Source organism: Phoxinus phoxinus (genome assembly GCF_949152265.1).
Source record: "Phoxinus phoxinus genome assembly, chromosome: 5".
Classification (NCBI taxonomy): domain Eukaryota; kingdom Metazoa; phylum Chordata; class Actinopteri; order Cypriniformes; family Leuciscidae; genus Phoxinus; species Phoxinus phoxinus.
Window position 1 is genome coordinate 18,166,422 of NC_136880.1, and position 15,584 is coordinate 18,182,005.

Genomic DNA, 15,584 nt, shown 5'->3' on the forward strand with positions numbered 1-15,584 from the left:
ATAAATATCAAAATAATATTTTTGGCCATATCGCCCATCCACATTTTATCCTCACTGAATATCATATTTCACTCAGAAATGTGTAAAGGAACAAAAATGTGCTAAATCTATTTTAAGTTTCAAGCGAAATGATATCTGAGCCACAATATACGGTAACAGTTTATTTTAAGGTGACGTAATTACAAGTGCTACATGTACTTACTATAATAATAAAAGTAAATTATGCAAAATAACAAGTAACCAACCCTAAACCAAATCCTAAGCTTAACTATCATAATTACATGCGTTTAATCAATATTACTCAGTGCTTATGTGTAATTACACTGTAACACGAACAACTTCACCTTAAAACAAAGTGTAACCCAATATACAACTGGACAAGAACATAAATGAGAGTAAGAAAACCATGTGAGTGAGAGAAAGGGAAAGCAGGTGTTTTTGTAATGGGATATAATACAATAACATGGTTTAATAACCTGGTTTAATGGCAGTCCTGGCTTTGAATCAGGAGCTTTACTGTCTGTTTTCGAAAAGTTAAATCTCTGTGTTATGGGTAATCTGTCACTGTAAATACTAATGACAAAAGAAATGGAAACAACAGGGAGCAGACACAAACTGTGAGTTTACCTCAAACAAGTCTAGTGTTTACACATGGTTACCTGAATAGAAAGTGTTGATTTTGGCCAGCTCCTTCTCGCATGTTTGGAAGAACTTCTCCTCAAACTTGGCATAGTATCTCTTGACAGTGTCTTCATCTGTGACTAAAAGCAAAAAGAGAATGTGAAAATGTAATTCAGGAAAAACAAAGAAAAAGATGGGAGAGGGATAGCAAGAAATATACAGAAACAAAGGAAAAGAAGAAACCCGTGGAAAACATTGTTCTGCCTCACAGCTCAAAGGCCTGAGGTTGTGTGTATATTTGAGGGGAGGAGAAAACAAGCAGAGCTCTTTCTGCAGAGCAGTGCGTGTTGGGCCTTGTGAATATGATCTCTGGGTCTGAAACATCACGTAGCAATTTTTGCACACTGCCCAGAGAAAATATTATTCTTGTTCAGATCACAATTTCTTTGCAAGAGATCTCAAGGACAGAAGTTTGGCTCAAAGCTTTACAAGCATTTAGAGAAGATTTGAATGAACCTTTTTGCAAGTTAAACCTGATTGTAAAAAAAGGGATAAAAACAGCATGCATGAATCAAATAAAGTCATCACCCAGGTTGTGAAGATTGGATTTCACCCTTTTGAGGCTGTAAGCTATTGGGGATACTCTTTCACACTAACAAGAATCAATTCATTTTGTGGTAATCTTGTTGAATTACCAGGACATAAGTTAATATTTGTGTGTAAACCATGAAATATATATATTTTAGGATTCTTTGATGAATAGAAAGTTCAAAAGAACAGCATTTTTTTGTAACGTATACATTTTTTGTAACTCTATATATGCACGAATTTAAACGGAGAATACACGGTATAAAAATAAATAAAACTCGCGTGCAAATTTAATTAATGTAATGCGTTCCTACTGTTAGAAACGTGGGTTCTGTAGCCCTGTGCGCGCCTCCCTAATTGGACGAGGCATTATACTTCGCGCTCGTGGTGAACTACTCTTTGAAACGACAGGGTGCAACTCGGTGTAATTGTCCTCTAAACCATCAGAAATCAGCGGTGAGAAGAAGTAAGGTACACTCGTGAATGTTTATTTTAGTACACTTTAGTAGGCTACACTAAAACCACACTACAGAAGAATCGTGCAAAGCAGTAAACCAGATTATTCCTTGTGACATTAGAACAAAAAATGGATATGAGAACGTAACCTACAACTAAATTAACATTTTCTTACATGATTTCTAAACATTTTTATTTAGTTTTGTGAACCTTTTTATAAAACATTTATTTTTATTTAAAGGGCTTATGTCTGCTATTGTAGGCTCATAATGTAAGCAACTAATTTAGACGCAAGAACTGGGTGCCGGTGCGGTGAGATGTACATGCTCGGCCAGATTCGGCTTGAAGTCGTGCATCTTCGGATGCGGAGCCGCGCGCGCTGTTACAAAAAAAGCTGTACACTGCACACCGCCACGCGAAATGGCGGGGCCTTGCGCACCCAACGCGCATGACCACCCACACCGCAATGACGACATTTTTGCCGCACGCACCTTGCCGCTCGTGCGTCCACACATAAATAAGAGATGCTGTATTTTCAGTTTTATGGCTGATTGTCTTATTTTGTTTACATCTTACTTTACACACTTCAGGGCAGGCTGTCGCAGCTGCTCAGGGGAGAGACTGTATGACACTAGGTGGTACAGCCTGAGACATGCACAATAAAAATAATTGCCTTCTGCATTTTTGTTTTGCTTTTCCCTCCCTTGTACCAAACTCGTACCGAACCGTGATGTCTGAATCGAGGTATGAACCGAACCGCGAGTTCAGTGTACCGTTCCACCCCTAATATATACGGTCACCGTTGATCAATTTAACGTGTTCTTGCTAGATAAAAGTATTACATTTTAATAAAAAAAAAAAACTTCCTGACCTCAAACTTTTAAACATCTTTTGTGTTCTGCAGAAGTCTGTACAGGTTTGGAACGAGATGAGGGTGAGCAAAATGACTGAATGTTCATTTTTGGGTAAACTAACACTTCGTGGAATCCCTGTGTAATTATTCTGCGTCATGTCTTTCCAAAATCCTTAGTCTGAGAGCCAAGAGTCAAGTCTAATTAAGTCAATGTGGTCTTAAATCACAATAATCATAACAGTTCATGGGTCATGGCTTCAAACATTTACAGTTAGAGGGCATGTGAAGTTTCTGTTGACTGTAAATACTTTTGACACCATAGAGACGTAACTGCATGATATTCCTCTCCGAGGGACAAAACACAGAGCGCAATGACAGTAAGTCTGGCTGATACTGTCCAGACGGACAGACAATGAATCACTATCTCAGGACTTGGGAAAATGACTCATGGCTTGAAATACCTAAACTGGGAGCATTGCCTCCTAAATTGTGAATTTCACAGTAGCCAAGTTTCCATACAGTTTTTGCGCTGTTTTATCGTCGACAAAGTGAATATGCGAAAAAAAAAAAAAAAAAAAAAAGTTTACCAAATTTACTGTCTCCAGCCGGTTTTCATCCAATTGCCTTTTACCGATAAAATGTAGTGAGCAATGACGTCATCCTTAAGAAAAAATGCAGTCGCATAGAACCGTTTTCAGAAACGAAGCACGGTTCCGGTATTTAAAAAAAACCTAACAGTTCTGGCAAAGAACCAATTCTCGGTTCCAAACCCTGCATGCGTATATCGGGATCGCGCACTGATCTGGCAGTCAGCGCGAGCAAGATTGTTTTGTTTACATCAGCATGAGTTTGAAAATCACATTTCATTGGTTCAGAGTCAGACTAATGCCATCGAGAATTCGCTATGTATATTCACAAAGCTGGAATGCTGCACTAAATTAGGTACATAAGGTTGTCTTGAGTATGTTTTGTTTGATACATTTCAGGGTTTTGTTCCTCAATATCCTGCCTTGTCAAACTAACTAAAACTAAACTAAAATTATACCAAACTTGTGCTAAGAGGAAGCGGCAGACGTCGAGAAGTGAGAAGAGAAATTTAAAATTTTCAATTTTGCAATTTTCATGGAAAAAGGAAAGGAACTCCTCTCAGAAAACATACAAATAAAGATACTTTTAGATGTTTAATTGCTATTTGGAGAATTGGGATCGCTTGCCTTTTTTTTTTTGCCGGTATCCCAAAATTAGCCTGAGCGCATTCCGACTCATTTTGCCAGCAAGGGTCACATACAGTTGTAATCAAAATGACTCAACTCTACTGGATTCCTCATTCACGGCATTTGAAGTATCGACATAGAAGTTAAACGGGAAAAGATTGTATCGACATTTGCTACATTTTATCAATAACTAGCATTTCCATCAGCTACAACGGTAAAACATTTTGATGAAAATGCTTTGATGAAAAAAATCCTTTGATTGAAACCTAGCTACTGGCGTACAGATACATTTTAAGTGTAACTCTTAAAACAAGGAGGCCAACGGCGAGAAAACCGTTACATGAGTGGGCTCACAATGCGTGTAGAATCCACAATGAGAGGCGAGGGGGGAGGGGGAGGTTTACTTTACACACAATATTACTCAGGTTTCATCTGTCAAAGCTCAAGTACTGTGGCAGGTGTGTTTGAAAAACACCATCATCTGACGAAACTAAAACAATGTGACTCCCAGCTGTGATTCTTGAAACACTACACTCACAAAACAGCCCATAATCCTACACATCCAAAACAAACAGTGTTTGACTGACAGGGGTTTATTAGGCTTCGCTCATAAATTAGCTACATTGTTATTCAAATGATTCATTGATGTGCAAGTTCTATTAGGAAGATAAGATTTATAAGGAACTGCTTCCCTGATCAAAGTACTAAACCATAGCGGTCAACAATTTATCTGAGCAAGCAGTTTTCTTATCACATGACACTTATCAGTTACTATAAAACCCTCAAGTAAACATGTAAGAATTCTTTTGGGTTATGATGGCCATATGAGGTTTAGCGAGTTCAACGCTTTGAAGTGAAAGGGTTAAGAAGATTCCGGGTTATTCTCACAACAAACTGTTTGATCTGATCTGATCCTGTGTTAATACTGGATTACTCCAGCTCTACAGCAGGGAGTCCCTCTCTGTGCTGGTTTAGGTAACCCTCCCCAGTGAGACCTTCAGCTGGGTCATTGTGTCTGGCCTGCTATGCAAACACACGGCTCAGTTTCATATCAGCTCGGCAGGGATTAACATACACAGCTCTCTCTTTTAGCAGGAGCTCCTGAGAGAGAACATAAACTACAGTGTCTCTGTGCTTGAGAACCTTTTAACTGAAATCTTCCAGGGAATGCATGACCTTGGAGAAGGACCCTCTGTGATTATTCAGACCTATAACACAAAACGGTTATGGACTATGACTAGTGAAAGATCGATATATCTGCAAAATGGCCATTTTTTTACATTACTGGCCGATAACAGCATCTGCAAAAAGTCACTGAAATCACTTTCGTCATTCCTGGTCTGTGATTAAACTCACAAAAAAATAACTAAAACTAGGGCTGCCACACCTAATCGATATAAAAAAAACAATACAAATCATTGACAACTAATGTCACTATTGATTAGTTGGGTGTATGAGCTGTGCATGCAGAACCTTCTTCAATTACATAACTTTACAGTAATGAAAAAAATATTTCTACACACAAAAATAAAAAACAGATGGAGAGCAATATTAACACAGTTGAAAAATTTGACAATAATATTTTGTTAAAATGTTAGGCTACATTTACAACATTTTGGCTTAAATTACCATATTTATTTTAAACTCTACTTGTGATGCAAGTCATGATATTTTTTATGAGAACAGTTACTAATGTGATTTTGCATGATCTCACTCTGAACACTGAAGTACTGACACATAAAGATGGGCATAATCGCTCACGTAACTGTACGCAAAGCACTTAAAATTAGAGGTTTATGACTTCAAACACCTGCACTATCAGCCCTTTCTCATATCCGTCATCAAAAAAAAAAAAAAAAATCAGCATCTTATTAACGAAAAACCCTGGTCATGCAATTTCCCCTCCAAAATCATAGCTTTACTTAAACAATCCCATTAACTACACTTATCACCACCCAGAAAAACCACAAACTTTGACAGAAGATTATAGTTATTTCTAGATAATCACAACTACCATCATCCCACAGCTTAGAAAAACACTCAGTATGCAGGTTTATGGCTCTCTGGGAGCTTTAGCACTGTTGTAGGAAAAATGAGCATCTGGACACGTGTGTGTGCGTGTGTGTGTGGTAACCTTTGTATGTAAATCACTGCTTATCTGAGCGCTAACAGTCCTCCATAAGTTTTCCATTAGCTGTGGGCCTTGCGCTGAGCCCCGGGAACTAATAGGCTAGATAGCATGACAAGACAAAGTTTTTCGACATCACCCCTGTTTAGACATCATATTCTGACAAAGCAATTAAATAACACACCGTGCCAAGAACAACTAGGCCTATGCTTCACGTGTTCACTGTAGTGAGCCAACTTTACACTGACTTCAGGTCAGGATTTGTCACAGTTATTGGCATTAAGACAGGTTGGAACAAACCAAAAAGACACTGACAGAATTATTTAGCTGTATGAGAAATACTGTGGACTTTGATTGTGAAATCGGCCTGATGATAGTCAAGTAGAGTGGAACAGAAGGTGCTATAACATGTGATGCCACTGGGAGTTTTACTGGTATTCACTCTTTTTTGTTGTAATATCTGATACTTAAAGTAAAGTTAAATCCGCCACCTACAAAGGACAACAGACACTAGTAAGAATCTGTAGCTAGCTTGATCTTGGGAACAGCGATCTCTAGATGGAGGCTATTAATGATTTTACACCAGAAGCTATTTACAACATAATAAACAATTAATAGAAGTTGGGCAAAGGTTTGATGTCCTTAGTTGTCCCAAAGTAAAGGCACCGAACATAGTTTTCTTAGTATCACAATGCATTCATACTTAAAAAAAAAAAGTATAGTTGTCGGTGGCGCATATGCATTACTGAGATGAGACTTGCTCAGGCCTTACATTTCTGACATGCAAGCAAAAGACAGCAAATTACCATGACATAAAAGAACATTCTGTACCTGCTGAAGCGGCACAAACTGGACCAAAAACAAAGCTTTTTTTTGTGTGAAAACATATGGGTGAAGTCAAACACAGAAGCTCGGAGCAGCAGAGACACTAACAGGTGCTTGTTTTTGTACAAACACCAGTGAACTGCAAGCAAAGCAACTTCAGATTGTACGGGTTGTAAATTTCATACACAAAGGGGAAAAAATGCTGATAACACTTTACAATAATAAGGTTAAATGTGTTAACATAAGTTCAGGTGTGTAAGGACAAACAATAATATTTCTGAATATTTTACAGGGCTGTCACGATTACTCGATTAAGTTAGAGTATACGTTAAAAAAATGGCGGAGGTGGCGGATTCCACAGACGAGAATCCACAAACTGCATTATTGGACCGATTTCTAAGGCTCCATGATGTATTAAAACCATTTTTTAAAAATCATAAAAAATGTGAATTCACAAAAGCTGTGATTAAATAAAATAAATATATGCGCTGTGGTTTTAAATAAATATGCACTTTAATTATTTACATGCGTGTAGGTAACGTACATCACAGAGCAGCTCCGTTCACAGTAATGCTGCTATCATATGCGGGGAGCGCGTCTCAAACTCCATCTCTGCATATGCTGTGAGCTTAAGTTGCTTAAAACGTTTATCTGGGAACGCAATGTGCGCCATATCATCAGATTTGTAAGGTAAATAATGTATAAACCTACGTCAACACAGGAGAATACATCAATATCTTTCTAAATAGGCAAACGGTTCATCGTGATTTAAAAATAAAAGTTTAAACCCTCACTCTTGAGTTTGCATGTTTTGATGTCCACAAATGACAGTAGCTGCAGCATTTCCATCATTAAGAAGTTGACAAATATTAAAGATAAAGTGGACATTTGAATTTAATTGTTTGGCCAATATTAAACTAGGATTATCATGCTGTAAAGTGTAACAACAACAATCACATGTACATATGTTGATTGTTTATATTATGTATGCTACGTCATGTATGAAACCATACGATTACTTGCTTTTTGATACTTGATTTGAATCAATTATTATTGCCTCATTGTTATTATATATGCATTTTAGGCCATTTTAAATGCTATTGTTCGCTTGGGTCTATTTTTTTTTATTTCCACACAATAAATTATCCGATTAATCGTCAAAATAATCGACTACTATTACTTACTCGATTAACAACATAATCGTTAGTGGCACAGCCCTAATATTTGACAATTTTTACCAATATTATAGCATTTATTAATTCATCTTAACGTTTATTTTTTAAATCTAATTACTATTAATATAATACAAACTGAAATGTATAAATATACAACATGGTTAATTCACATTGGTTCATAATGCATTAATTACTTATACAACTTGAAATAATTTTTTTTTATATATATATATACATTAATCTAGATTAAATAATACTTCAAAAGTATTTTTCATTGTTAGTTCATGGTACCTAATGTATTAACCAATGTTAATATGAAACCTGATAGTGTTACGTGCAAATTTGTATACCTATAAAGTGTTCTCCCTTATAACCGTGTGCTAATCTTAGATAGTGACGCAATGATGCAAACTCAGCCCTGTGTTCTGCTGTTATCTGATAAAACCACGACATCTTACATTAGCTAAACCTGAGGTGAAACTTTGCCCTTCCTCTTTTAAAGACTACCATTGATTTTGACTGATTACTGATTTAGATGTTTCATTTTAAATGAGTGTTTGGTAAAACCAACTCAGGGCAACATTGATAGATAGAGAACCACTGTCTAATATGGGATTTAACTAACCTGACAGAAAACCCAAACTTTTACACCATAAACTACTTGATTCCTTTAAGAGGGATTGTAAACCACAAATCGTGGTGTTTACATTGCACTCTGACAATGATATGGAGGAGGAAGATGGGATTGCACTAGTAAGCCACATAAGTTATTGAGTATATGCTCTGGATATATTTGTTAAGGTTTATGAACTAGATATGGCTCGAAACAAAATAGTTGGTCCTACACAAGCCCGTAGAGTCTACCATTTGTCATTTTAGGTTTCATTAGTGTGCTCACAATCTCCTCCATTGTGGCCACCGTGCACCCTTGATATGAACTTCTGTCAAGCTCACAGTGAGGCAACAAATGTCTACCAGACTGTCAAAGCAACAGTATGTCACAAAATTGCTTAGGGTGCCATTTGAGACAGGGCCTATCTGTATTTGTTTGACTGACCAAAGTGAGATGGGATGGGAAGCCTGGAGACCTGATTGAAAGCTTTATTTTTGTGATTCCATTTAGTGGTCACAGAAATGAGACTGTTCATTTTATGAGCTGATTTCTAAGCATGCAAACATACATAGGTCACATATGCATTTACCTTCGATTGATGGAGCTTGATCCTGGGCGGAGTACAACATTTCTTTAAAAGCCTGTGGAGAAGAGAAGAATATGAAACACCATTTCCAGAGGTCAGACAATTGGCTTTCACATTACACAGGAGCATGTGACTGGCACTGTGCCCGTGCTGACTGACGAGGGAACCTCTGCCAGGATACAGACGGAGTGAGAAGACAGACATGAGTTCTTGAGTACAGAAGAGGAAGCACTAAAACTAAAAGAATAATAGAGGAAATGGGTGTTTTTAACTTTGTCCGAAATCTAGAATCAGATACCCTATAAAAAACACATCATGTCCTTTAAAAAGGAGAAAAAAAAAGGATTGCCGCAGTTCTGCAGGGATGCACCATTTGATTGGCCAATATCAGTTTTAAATCTGAGATCAGATTTTTGAAAAAAAAAAAAAAATCAAAACACACAATTGCACATACACTATTTTTTTTAAATATAAATGTGCATGAATTGTAATTTTTGGGAGTAATCGCTCGCTGTATAGCCTAGGCTAGTTTAAGACAGAGAAAAATGAAACTACAAATTAGGGCAGCACAATCATGACGAAACTAAAGGTGTTGATTATTTCCCTTGATACTTGAACCACTACTATTATTGTTGATTACGGTAACAAGACTAGAATTCACCAACAGAAATCATAACAAATTAGAAATATAAGTTAGGCCTACATAATAAATTATTTGTGTGTGGGGAAACATTAGGCCCAATTTTTCAAGTACTGTAGCTAGACATCCAAAACAAAATGATAACCATTTCTAGCTGTTTTATGCATCAGTAAATCAAGACAGTGACATTGATATTGTTATATTCTTGCAATTTCAAGAGGGATTCACAGATTCAGTGTTACGCAGAACTATAATTTAGGGTATTCATCATTAAGAGGGTGTTCCGATAGATCGGGCTCCAATAGTTATTGGCCGATAATAGCTTTATAAAGTTACCGTTCTGCCAGGACGGTGTCTGAAAAGGTCTTTGCGGAGAGCAGAGAAATGACAACAACAGCAGCCCTACAGCAATGACATCAAGAATCTAGATCTGTGTGATTTGAGTGCCCTTCTTTTCTTCACAGCGGTGCGATCTTGTTCCTCCCTAAAAGCCCAAACTGCAGGTAGATCACAGTGATTGTCATAAAATACAGCCTACTGTTGCTAAACTGCAGGATGAGCTTGATAATAAAAGGTGTTATTAAAAGTGCATTAAGCCACGAAAGAGATAAAGTGGGACACGGAGAAGCAAAGAATACGTTGGGCTACGTCTAAACGGTCAAAACGGTCAAATACACAGAAATATGCCAAAAAGCTTGGTGAGCATTCGCGTAAACACAGTCGGTTTTATGTCTTAAAGGGTTAATACACGTTGAAATATTTTACCATTAGTTAAACTTGAGAGCAGAGAGAGTTCCACATCTAATAGCTATTTCATATGCAAAGATGTCAGCCAATCACAGCAGTGGGCGGTTACACTGAAGTCTCACGCAGACACGCCCCTTCAAACAGAGCGTTCAAATCAGAGGCTAAAATCAGGCTCGGAAAAATGCCTTTTATTTCTAATTCATATTAATGCCGGCTTAAAGATGGATGTCCTAGCCTATAGCCTAACACTTTGCTTTATTCAGCAGTATTCTTTTCAATTACTATTAAGATGTTACTTAATATGAAAAACTACAATGATATTGGTATTTTACTCGCCTTTATACGACGCACTATAGGTAAAAAGGTCATACAACGCAGTGGAGAAACACTGAGAAGTGAGAGAGGCAGTAACTTTGCCAGTGGAACTCAAATCAATAACAACATATCAATATTTGGCTTGCCCTATATTAGTTGTTATGTCTCATCGACGTTACATCACAAGATATTGACAGGGAAACAATTGCTGCCCATCAAGCTCTAACTCATCACATGATATTCTGCCCAGGTGTTCATGATATCCCAAAAATATTTTTTCTTCTTGGAATTTTCAGTGGGAACACGCTAAGTACTCTCACTATTTAGGGCTGCTCCAACCTAAGAGTTTCCTACTCAACTGGTAAAAGTTTATTTAAGCCATTAAGGGACTAGTCACATGTTTATGATATTAATTAAATTACTTAAATATATCCCGGGTGTGTGTGGGGGGCAAACAACATTTGGATATGCAATAATAGCACACATGTATCTGGATTAACGTTATAGCAAGCTGCCATGTAAAGTGGCTAACGTTAGGCTACTACTTGCATGTTTCAAATGATAAATCATGTTTGAGGTTGATGGATGATAGGTGAGAGTTTGCAGATCACTTTTTTGGGGGTTATTTTTAACCCTCTCAAAATTATCCACAGTTTGGATCTTCTGTCTGACATAATTATCACATGGACCGTGTTAACGATCTGTTCGTCGTGGACTGCATGACTTCACCACTTCCTGTGGAGGTTTTTTTTCTCTCTCTGCGACCAATTAAAATTTGATCGACCAAGCCTCTTCTCATCAACTAACGTCTGGTCAACTATTAGGGGGCAGCACTAGTATTCATACAAAAAATGGCATAGAAGAGTGCATAAGCACACAAATTGGGATGCACCTTATCTTTCACAACTAAATGGAGAACGTAAACGAATCAGTGGTGCTGGCGCAGAGTGATAATAGAGCGCTTTGACTGCTCAAATATTGCAAAAAAATACAATGTTGTTCAAAAGTGATGTCCAAATGACATGCAGTTCTGCAGTATATAGTACAGTGAAGTCTGCTGCAAAAACTAAATCCTGTAAGAAAACGTGAGCTCAGAGGGATCGTGGCCTTGACAGCAGCATCAGGGATGTTTGCTTGTTCTACCAGCAGGCCAGCATTCAGCACATTACCATGACTGAGAAAAAGGTCCTTGCCTCTAGTTTTGACTTCAGCAGGCTTTTTGAAAGAGCAATTTGCGTATTTGAGCACTATTCTATGCTGTATTGTAAATACTAGTGCGAGTAGTGTTTTCACACTGAAAATTCACCCCCCGCCGGTGCGTCCAAAATTTGATATAGGTCACGCTGGCATGACCACAACGTTGCCATGCATCAAATGGCAAACGAAAGGAAAGCGGAATAAAACTGCGCTACTCATTTGTGCTTCACGGACCGTTTATTACTTCGGATCAATAATAGACAGCGCAGCACCGCGGGCTACTCGCCAATCGCGGGTCGATCACGCGACACCGTTACTGCAGCGCAGGGAGATCCAGTGAAGAAATCCATTGAATTCGCCACAGAATTAATAATATCACTACGAGATCCAGTGAGAAACATTCAGATTCGGCACGGAGATCTCTGTTATAAACCATTGGTATCAGATCAAACAGCGCTGACGTGGAAACCAGGAGAAACATTCTGCCATGAATGAACAAATTATAGAAGGCTTTAAGTCCACAAATCAGCAACATTCGCCATGAATTTAATGTAGTAACACTAACTGTAACTATGGTATTGTGACAGAAATAGTCAAACGCTTTTGAGTACTACACATCTTTTTCCAGCACTTCCAAACTTATAATATCAGATTTAAATGTCATTTTTAATGTGATGACCAAAACATTTTTTGTTCATCCTTCAAAGATTGTCCCCATTTATAAAACCAAAAGTTTCAAGATGTAGGAAAACTCGCACTTATTTAAAAATAAAAAAAAGATTAAATTACCATTGTAACCATTAGGTGGCTGCAGAGGAAAGCTTATTATCTATTTTTAGTCCCTAATATCTTTTTTTTTTCTCACTCGTTATGCTTTTGAATTAATAATAAGACATTATGAATGCTAATAATTTAATAAGTTAATTTTATCTACACCTCGAATTGAGCTCAGGGCTTTACCGTCAGCCCCACAGTGCAACCAAACACTTTCTGTAGAACTCAGTGGCTCCGGTGCTGCTGCCCTCAAATGTTAGTCTGTACTGGAGCCCTGTGAACTTAAAATAACACTGCACATTGTAATTTATGTACGTTCATGTCTATTTATTACCAAGGCATTTGTCAGTAATACAGTCCAAATGGGGGGAAATGTGAATAACTGCGTTGCACGTTGATTTAAGGTGTGCCCCTAAATTTTCTGCCTGTGCTCCAATAAAATTTCAGTTAGGGGCTACAGCGCTCCTGGTGAAAACAGTTAGTCTGGAGCCCTGTAATGTGTCATAAGTGTCACAACTTTCCTCTCACTTCTCTTTCCGAGCGTCAGGAATCATGTGATAGCCCACACAAAACACGAAAATCAGCATAAAAATGCTCATATCTCCAAATAAGCTGACATCAGCTTTGTTAAGACTGTGTGAGAAAAAAAAAAAGGGTCACAGAACATAACAAACCAACACATTCACAGCGTCCAGCCACAGTGGGCAAAACAAGAGAGGAGAAAAACAAATTGTCCTCAAGATCAAAAACGAAGGCGGGTGAGAGAGCGTGATAAAATGTCTAAGTGTGGCGTAGAAAGCGAATCCTTCACCAGTTGATTTTCCGCCATCATTTATATTTGATTCAAGCACGTACAATCTCAAACACTCCCTCGCAAACACAATCCGCCGTGTACCACTCTCAAAAAAGGGATGATGACTAATTAATTAGCGAATGTCCAAGAGGAAGGCAATAATCTCATTATGTGTAGGCCATTAAACCCTGAAGGAGCTGCAGTACACTAAAGCCCTGTCAACTCTAACCCAGTCCACTGTCGGAGACAAAGAAAACTGCCTCGTATGCTCTCATGTGCAATAATGAAATTATGTAGTCTGCTAAGCATTGCTCTTTGAAGCTCTGCATCATCATCATCATCATCATCATCATATATGTTTGTTTTGAGAGAATGTCTCCTGTTGGTAAATACAGAAGTGGAAATCAAGATGGATAAAAACTGCAAGGCAATGTCGAAAAACTGAAAATGAACACATATACACACAGCCATTCCTAAATGTTTTATGCATTAAGAAGAGATGAAACATTTAGGTTTTCAGTACGTTACTATTCATCGAACACAATGCTATATTTTGGTCATTGGTATGAGCTTGATTACTTGTTCACTCTATTCATTCTCAAATATTAAGTTTATCCAATACTCCTAATGTATTATAAATCATACTATTATGAATACATTTGTTATATTTCCAGATCTGAAGCAAAAACATAATTGTATGTCCAAGCTGAGTGTTTACAGAGATTTTTGTTTACCAACAGTAACCTACATCCTGGAATTGAGTGGATTAGCGGGTAACGTTATACGTTTGATGAATTTGAAATTATCGTTTAAATTAATCCTTCAATTGGTTCAGATTTTTTTTTCTATAATAACTATATTAGTAAAGCTGAACACGAGAAGTGCGAAACATCTCTGAACATTCACCTGCATCCCTGCTACTCATAAAGACTCACGTTAGCTTTAAAGGCTATCAGCTGTTAGCTTTCGTTTACAGACTAACCCTGAACAGATATTACAGTTATTGATCACACAAATCCAGATTTAAGCCTGTTTTTCGTTTGAATATTACATTATAACGACAGGTGACTTGTTTTCGACATGTTCAATGAGCTGAGGGGAAACTGTCTGATGTAAAATAGCTCAACGTTGCTTTTCTTCATCTCTTACCTCATATTGAATGTATTGTTTCCTCCACTCCGGGGTGATGTGGGCAGATAGATGCTCGGTAAATTTCATTTTTATGAATTTTCCTGGTGTTTTTGTCTGAGGAGAGTCTCGCGCTGCTGGAAAATTACCAGTGAATCATCGCGAGCAGAAAATCACCCTCAGATTAACGGCTGTTTTTCGCTGCTCCGCGAAACACATTATTCAGGGGAAATATTGCGATATTTTCAAACAGCCGACCCCAGTGTTCCTCATTATCCCCTCGGGTGATTTTTCAAGTACTGCGGGACGCTGGTAGCAGTGGTTTATTGGGCTGCAGGAGCTCCAGACAGAGGTCTTTTCTGCCTGATATCTGAGGCTGAAGCTCCAGCGGCAGCCATCATTGTCGGAGAATGACGTCAGGGCACGTCACCGCACAGAGGATGTTTTCCAGCTCGCGGTATGAACACTCATGCCTCTTAAAATAATTACTGTGAATTATAGAAGTGCGAAATCAAGAACAGGTTATTCTTAACAAAAGGCCGATAGGTAAAACGTTTCTCGTCGGATGAGAGTGCATCTGAATTCGCGTCACGTGAAGCAGCTTGTTTATCATTGATAGTTCGTTACAGCGTATCTAGGCTGAGAGACATGTTTCTCAACCGAGTCCAAGGCTCAATCTACAAGCAGCACTGCATTGTTATATTGCTGTGCTGTCCACTCACCTATTACTCTACAAGATCAGTTTTGACCGTTATTATTTATTTTTTTATGTAGGCTACATATCATGTATTCATTCATTCATTTTATTTAGCTAAAATCTGAGAAACAATTAAATATTCATAAAGTTTTCAGATCTGAAAAAAGGCTGATCAGTAAATTGCCTTGTTATATCCTGAGAATGTTACTGGTTATTCACATAATTATATAAACA

At 37.8% G+C, this 15,584-nt stretch overlaps 1 protein-coding gene across 1 annotated transcript in view; it reads right to left on the reverse strand.

The window, feature by feature from the left end:
- The window catches only part of xpr1b (xenotropic and polytropic retrovirus receptor 1b), a 27,695-nt gene extending 12,357 nt beyond the window's left edge, over positions 1-15,338 (reverse strand). Inside the window, exons 1-3 of the mRNA XM_079613686.1 lie at positions 14,675-15,338; positions 9,063-9,114; positions 660-761 (exon numbers count right to left, since the gene is read on the reverse strand). Coding sequence (XP_079469812.1) covers positions 660-761; positions 9,063-9,114; positions 14,675-14,743 — 223 coding nt within the window. The 5' untranslated portion in view covers positions 14,744-15,338. The remainder of the gene's footprint in view (positions 1-659; positions 762-9,062; positions 9,115-14,674) is intronic.
- Positions 15,339-15,584: the final 246 nt, after the last annotated feature.